The sequence below is a fragment of the Temnothorax curvispinosus genome, unplaced genomic scaffold (assembly GCF_003070985.1).
Source record: "Temnothorax curvispinosus isolate PA1 unplaced genomic scaffold, ASM307098v1 QBEX01007728.1, whole genome shotgun sequence".
Classification (NCBI taxonomy): Eukaryota; Metazoa; Arthropoda; class Insecta; order Hymenoptera; family Formicidae; genus Temnothorax; species Temnothorax curvispinosus.
In genome coordinates, this window is record NW_020217508.1 from 1 (window position 1) to 8,104 (window position 8,104).

General features: G+C 31.1%; 1 protein-coding gene across 1 annotated transcript; it reads left to right on the top strand.

Moving 5' to 3' along the window:
• The first annotated feature begins 5,226 nt into the window (after nt 1–5,226).
• LOC112457283 (zinc finger BED domain-containing protein 1-like) lies at nt 5,227–7,418 on the top strand. The gene is made up of 2 exons (XM_025020221.1): nt 5,227–5,306; nt 5,438–7,418. The coding sequence occupies exon 2, from the start codon at nt 5,482–5,484 to the stop codon at nt 6,973–6,975; it is 1,494 nt and encodes a 497-aa protein (XP_024875989.1). The 5' UTR covers nt 5,227–5,306; nt 5,438–5,481; the 3' UTR covers nt 6,976–7,418.
• The last annotated feature ends 686 nt before the right edge of the window (nt 7,419–8,104 follow it).

Genomic DNA, 8,104 nt, shown 5'->3' on the forward strand with positions numbered 1-8,104 from the left:
CTGAATTTGTTGCTCTCGAAATATCCGAGTTCCGAATTTGTTGCTTGCAAAATAAGTTTAAACAATAGCGGAAAATCTCAGCGTGCAACTAGTTACAAAAGTAAAGTATTAGGAAAAAATTTGTTGCTCGTTTAAATTTGGTGCTGGCGTATTGTCTGAATTTGTTGCTCTCGAAATATCCAAGTTCCGAATTTGTTGCTTGCAAAATAAGTATAAACAATAGCGGAAAATCTCAGCGTGCAACTAGTTACAAAAGTAAAGTATTAGAAAAAAATTTGTTGCTCGTTTAAATTTGGTACTGGCGTATTGTCTGAATTTGTTGCTCTCGAAATATCCAAGTTCCGAATTTGTTGCTTGCAAAATAAGTATAAACAATAGCGGAAAACCTCAGCGTGCAACTAGTTACAAAGTAAAGTATTAGAAAAAAATTTGTTGCTCGTTTAAATTTGGTAGTGGCGTATTGGTTGCTCTAGATATATCCAAGTTCTGAATTTATTGCTTGCAAAATAAATGTAAATAACAGCGGAGTTGTCAGCATGCAGTTACAAAAAATCAGTTTTGTACCCTTATTGTTAGAGTAAAACGTATAAAGGAAATTATGTATGTGTCTGTGGTGTATGTGGAATAAAAAGTTATTAGAATTTATGTTTCATATTTATTCAATACATATATTAGTAACTGAGGATCTGTTTTATAAGTATCAGGTTTTCTTTGTTCTTTTTTTGTTAAGTCATCATACAGCATCCATGTCTTATTTGGACGAAGACATAATGTTGTGAAATGTCCTAGTTGTTGACTTGATCTTCGAGTATGATGTGGTCCTTTATAATCTATCACAGCTAAAAATGTATATTTTTCTTTGCTATTTTCGATTAATATTTCAAATTGTGTTGGTAATTCTTTTAACATAAAATATTTTTCTTTCCCATCTTCATTGTAAATTTCTATGAAAATCAGTGGACCTGAGAAAATATAAAAGTTTAATATTTAATATTTTAAATTAAGTTTAGTGTTCGTTTTTATATTCGTTAAATATACAAAATTAATCAAATTTTTAATATGGCATTTACCAGCTGCTATAACTTTAGACGTAGTGCTTGAAGAACATATCTGACAAATTTTTGGCCTTAATGTTATATAATCCTTAATTATATTATCAAATGAATCTTGCATGAAATGTGAGGTTTCCAAAAGTAAAATATTCATAGTTTTTCGTTGTTTTAGACAACCGTTTGAGCAGAATATTTCGTGTTCAATACTTGGACAGTTAATTAATATTTTACTTGTTACATATGCAACGCTACAGTAACAATTAACAAGATTTATGGTTCCTTGAACACTTGTATCAAATACATTATGTAATATGTCAGCACGTAGACGATATGTTTTCGATGTAATACCTGTATATAAAAGAAATTACTTTAAAAAAAAATTTTTTTTAAATTTAACCACCCATCATCAAAAAATCTTATTGCAAAATTACTAACAGAATGCCATTTATGATTAACTTATTATTTTATTTCCAATTTTGTTGCTTCTATCATTTAGTGAAAAATTGCAGTCAAAGTACTTAATTTTGCAGTAGGTACGGATTTTTTGTTAAGAATGGGATATCTTTAATGTAAGTACATATTTTAATTATCAATAATAAAAAAATTGAATATATTTAAATCAAACCTGTTTTTAAGATTCCGGGAAAAAATGGAAGAGATCTGAACAGATTTGAGCAGATCTCATCAGATCCAATCCACTCAGATCTGGTTTGATCAAAATATTGGCCCTATCTGATCAGATCCAATCAGACATGAGTAGATCTGATCCGATCCTAGAGGATAGAGTCAGATATGTAACGAGAATAATAATTTATTATATCTGCTCAGATCCAATCAGACATGAGTAGATCTGATCCGATCCGGTGTCCATCCACTGCAGAAAATTGTTGTTTTTAAATGTTATTTTTTAAATGTGTCACTTTATTATAAGTAGACTCCACGATACAAAAGTTGTGCCGTTCCACGATTTACATAACTTGGCGCAACTTAGCACGACACTGGCGTGTCTGATGCCGTTCTTATACCACTGTTCATTAAATTTTAAACACGAGAATCAGATTCCGTCGGATGCCATCTATCGGATACTTTGAGATGCAACATTATGATCTGATCATATATAATCTTATATGACTATATAAGTTTATATGTGATTATATTATTTTATCAGTTTAAATTATAAGGTATGTTTGCAAAATAATTTAAAAGATTTATGTTTTATATATACATATACACATTAATCTTTTATATTTACCTATTATTAATTAATTTTGCACGAAATTTTTTTAATGGAATATTTATAATAAATTCTAAATATGGTGTCGAAATTAACAGTTATATTATTAAATTGGCAGGACTATATTTATTATATATATGTTAATGTTTCAAAATTGAGAAAACTGTTTTTAATATAAAAATTAATTGATTTTTGACCAAAAATCATTTAAAAGCTTCCCCTTTACAAAGTTAATATTATATTTGATATAATGTCCAACATTGGGTGTAAAAATTAATAATGGACGATTTGAGAACAAAATTTTTATAAGTTCTATACTGGCGAGATCTGCTCAGATCCGGCAAGATCGGAAGAGATCTGATTGGATCAGCAACACAACTTTGTAAGCCAAGATTGGACTTATCTGGTGAGATCAAGATATGTCTGACTAGGTCTGCTCAGATCCGGCAAGATCGGAAGAGATCTGATTGAATCAGCAACACAACTTTGTAAGCCAAGATTGGTCTTATCTGGTGAGATCAAGATATGTCTGACTAGGTCTGCTTAGATCCAGCAAGATCGGAAGAGATCTGATTGGATCAGCAACACAACTTTGTAAGCCAAGATTGGTCTTATCTGGTGAGATCAAGACATGTCTGGCTAGGTCTGCTCAGATCCAACAAGATCTGAAGCATAATGTCTGCTCGTACTTCAGGAGATCTGAAGCAATCAGATAATGTCCGATTAGATCAGAAGAGATTCGATTGGATCTGCGATTCAATATTGAACGGCAGCAATGGTCAGATCTGGTGAGATCGGATTATAGTTCAGCATATCTGGCTGCATGTGATTAAATATGGCCATGCAGATCTAGCGAGATAAAATTATATCCAATCAGATCTGACTTTACTTGAATTTCAGATCTCGTTGTATCTCATTTTATCAAATCAGACATGGTCAGATCTCCTCCATTTTTTCCTGGGATATTAACTATCATGTTAAATAATGGAGTAGATGATGCTTTTTGTTTAATAAATGCTTGAATATCTGGAATATCATAACATGCAATCAATAGACTTTGAAATAAGCTATCGAATGCACACGTGTTGGTAACTATTATTGATTTGCTTCCCAGTTTTATCTTCTGTAAAGTGAGGCAGTTACCATTTTTTAAAAGGGGTATTTTTTTCCTTGGTTTTAATTTTAAAACGTCCGAAATTTCATCCATCCGTTGACCTAAATATTTGGCTACTTTTCGTGTCTTGGACTGTCCAATGACTTTTCCTCTCCAATTTTCTATCTCTCGTAAAGCAGTAATTTCTGGATCTGTTAAACTGTCTTCTGAGTCAGAAACGTAATCTTTTTTAATCTTTTTTTTTCTTTGTTGATTTTTTCCTATTTTTGTCTCATCGACATTTTCCTTGTCTGACATAGATAAATTAATACATTCATCGGAATCAAATTCACACGGTTTTTTCCATTGATTGGTTTTTAAATAGTGATCATTTATTGGTAAATCAATATTAGTCGGATTGAGAGTTGTTTTATTTTCTATAGTTTTATTTTCTATATTTAGTATAGAATTTTCATTTAAAGTTTTATTTAAAATCTGAGGCATATCTGATTTACAATCAATTGAATTCCATGACTGCTTTGAAAACAATATAGTTGCATTTTCTTCAGGTTTAATAAGATCTGATTTTTTCTCAATATTTCGTAGTAAACTCATATCTTCTTGAATTGAATTTAAATTATCTTGAATTTCATAATTAGATTCAACATTAAGACAATGACGAGAATAAGTAAATGACTGACTATTAGTTGATACATCCATTTTTTTTTAGGTATATTAGTATCTGCTATAATGACGCGTCCAATCAAGTATTTGATATGTTCTTCTACAAATCTGTCTATTCTTAAAGAATTATTAATGACTAAATTTTTTAACTTGTTAAATTCACTTTCAACTGAAGCACTTGATGCTGGTATACGTCCATAACCTGTCTGCGTATATATTACTTCATAAAGCAATTGTACCAATATCACGTAACAATTTAGTAGCAATATGAGGTGCATAATGTGCATTAGCTCGAGTGCCTTCTTGAAAAATACTATTTTGAATCTCACAATTTATTTCTTCTCCCCATTTTGATCACCAATTTGAAGATATTTCGGCTTGTTCGTCTTCGTTACATTCAAATATTGGAATAAATTTTTCACTGGTAAATTCTTCCTCGTCAACTATCATCTCTTTTCCACTGATGAGGTGTTCTAGAAATTGTTTCTGAGTCTCACAGTCAGATTTCATGCATGTTCCTTGTAAATTACCTTCTAATTCACATTGTGAAATAACTAAAAGTGCTTTTAAAATTTTTCTCGCATCTTCCACTTGACGACACAAAATAAGCTGTCCAATAACTGCAAGATAAAAAGTACGAACTGGTCTTGAAGTAGATTTTAGAGCATTAGAATATGTTTTCATAAAATGAGCGACGTCAATACGTATATAACAATCTGGGACTGTATTTCGACAAGCATCCGCATAGCGCTCGATAGTTGGATGACTTGTAAATTCTTTTACAACAGCAGTTAATAAAGCTCGTGAAGCGTCTGTCACGACTTCTTTGGGATGTGGAGCACCTATTCTACACCATTCCATTAACCAAAATCTAATAAATGTCGAAGTATGTATTTCAGTCAAAAATTGTGAAATTGAAAATTGACCAGCAACAGAATTAATAACTGCATGATACAGAAAAATATAATGGGATAACGTTCCATTTGGTCTATTCAATCTTGGAACTCTAACACCACTTGCGTCAATATATAGTGTAATATGTTCTAGTTTTAACTAATGATTCTGATAAGGATAAGGATAAGGATATAATATCAATACCATCTCCATCTCCATCATGTTCTTCCAGTTCTTCAAAATCTCTAAGCGTAAAAAAAACTAAAAAATGAATCAATTGGAACAAAAACAGTAAAACTTTTTCAACCACGAATTGACAAAGCCCTACTAAATGTGAAAGCATTTGAAGGTAAAAAAATAAATTATTTTATATTATTTTTCTATTATTAGATAACATATAAACATATAATACTTTTCATTTCTTATAGTTTAGAATCTTTTTGCATGAAACTTTTGTAATTTGTAATATTTGTATTACAGAGGAAGGTGTAAGAAGTGGTAAAATAACGAACGGAATTATATACATGATCTCAAAAGACATTTTACCTTTCAATACAGTGGAGAAAGAAGGTTTCCTTTATTTAATGAACATAACTGCGCCTTTGTATAAAGTTCCATCAAGAAAAACAATAACAAAGTTAATAGAAGAAAAATATGATATTCTTTCAAATATAATAAAGACTAAGTTATCTAGTATTGATAACTTATGTCTCACAACAGATGTATGGACGGATGTTATCAATACTAAGAGCTATTTGGGAGTGACAGCACATTTTATTTTAAATGATAAACTGACCTCTGTAGTTATTGGTGTTAACGAACTGGATGAGCGGCATACTTCAGATTACCTTGGACAATGGTTGTTAAGGATATGTACTGAATGGCATATTGGAAAAGATAATGTTGTTGCCATCGTAACAGACAATGCAGCGAATATTGTGAAAGCTGTCAGTGATACATTTGGGAAAGATAAACATTTAGGTTGTTTTGCTCACACACTAAACTTAGTCGCAACATCATTATTAAAACACAATAATGAAGTTAATGCTTTATGTGCAAAAGTAAAAGCACTAATCACGTTTCTCAAGCATTCTGTTATTGCTGCGGACGAATTACGGAAATATAACACGAAGAAATTAATTCAATCTGTTCCCACACGATGGAATTCTACATATTACATGTTGGAACGATTTATCGAATTATCAGAAAACATCACTATAATATTATTGAAATTTCCCAAAGCACCTCCAATGCTATCAGCCTTAGAATTACAGCTTGCCAAAGAAGTTATTCAAGTTTTGGCTCCTATCGAAGCTGTTACAAAGGAAATATGTGGCGAACAGTATGTTACGAGTAGCAAAATAATCCCACTAATCAACTGCTTAAAAAGAAAAGTGAATACTTTAAAAGATGAATTGACATCAAGTACAGCCATACAGTTGCTTGAATCTCTTTCTGTCAACATTAACATGCGATTTGGAGATATAGAAAATAACACTATGTTAGCTGTATCAACTCTTCTAGATCCTCGATTCAAACGATTGCATTTTAATAATCAAGATGCCTGCTTACAAACTATAAATAAGATAGTCCGGCAAATGGAAAATGTAAATAACGATATGTTCAAAGAAAATAATACAACAGAAAATGCAGTAATGGACAATCAAAAGAACTCTTTGTGGTCATATCATAATGAACTTGCTTATATGGAGCAATTAAACTGCAATGATACTGAGGATATGCCGACTGACTTCAAACATTACCTAAACCAACCAATTATTGGGTTACATGAAGATCCAATTCACTATTGGCTTTATAGTTGTAAGACAATGTATCTATCTCTTCATGTCATTGCAAAAAAATACTTATTAATTGTAGCTACGTCCGTTCCATCTGAACGTTTGATCTCGAAAACTGGAAATATTGTTACGGAAAAACGAAACAAATTATCGTCTGAACATTTACAGTGTATGCTATTCTTAAACTCCTTATCTATGCATGAGTGGAAAATTGAATAAAAATGTTTTAAATAAAAATTCTTATTTTTTCCTTTTTTTAATGTCTTTACAGTTACACAATTATTACCGAAACTCTTGACAGTTGACACCCTGAAGGCCTGAATTGTTATGATGCAAACTTCTGAATTCTGATTTTTATTTTTAAATCATATATCACTTTTATATAATTTATATCAACTTAGGACTTAGGACGGACACTTAGGCTGATATTTTATATCGTACGAAAAATATTTTAAGCATGTTAATTGACTGCAAGACGTGCAAGATAGAAGTTCTCGAGTTTCTAGAAGTCTTCTATCTTATAGCCAATCAATACGTTTAAAAAATTTGTCATACAACAAATAAAATATTACGCCCTAAAATATGTTAAAAATTTAAATACTTCGCTCATTACATGCAATTTTCGGATCGATTCTTAAGAAATCGATTCTTCTAGTCCGATTTTATTAATGAATCGATTCTTAAGAGATCGATTCTTTTAGTCCGATTTTATTAGTGAATCGATTCTGGTCATTCCGATTCAAGATCGATTCAAAAATCGATTTTGTTAAAAAAATCGCCCATCACTACTTGTAACTTGCTGCACGCTGAGTTTTTCCACTATTGTTTATACTTATTTGCAAGCAACAAATTCGGAACTCGGATATTTCGAGAGCAACAAATTCAGACAATACGCCAGTACCAAATTTAAACGAGTAACAAATTTTTTTCTAATACTTTACTCTTGTAACTAGCTGCACGCTGAGTTTTTCCGCTATTGTTTATATTTATTTGCAAGCAACAAATTCGGAACTCGGATATTTCAAGAGCAACAAATTCAGACAATACGCCAGTACCAAATTTAAACAAGCAACAAATTTTTTTCTAATACTTTACTCTTGTAACATTTCCGCTATTGTTTATACTTATTTTGCAAGCAACAAATTCGGAACTCAGATATTTTGAGAGCAACAAATTCAGACAATACGCCAGTATCAAATTTAAACGAGCAACAAATTTTTTTCTGATACTTTACTTTTATAACTCCGCACGCTGAGGTTTTCCGCTGTTATTTACACTTATTTTGCGAGCAACAAATTAGCAACAAATTAGCAACAAATTCTTACGTTATTGTTATGTGTAATTTCGT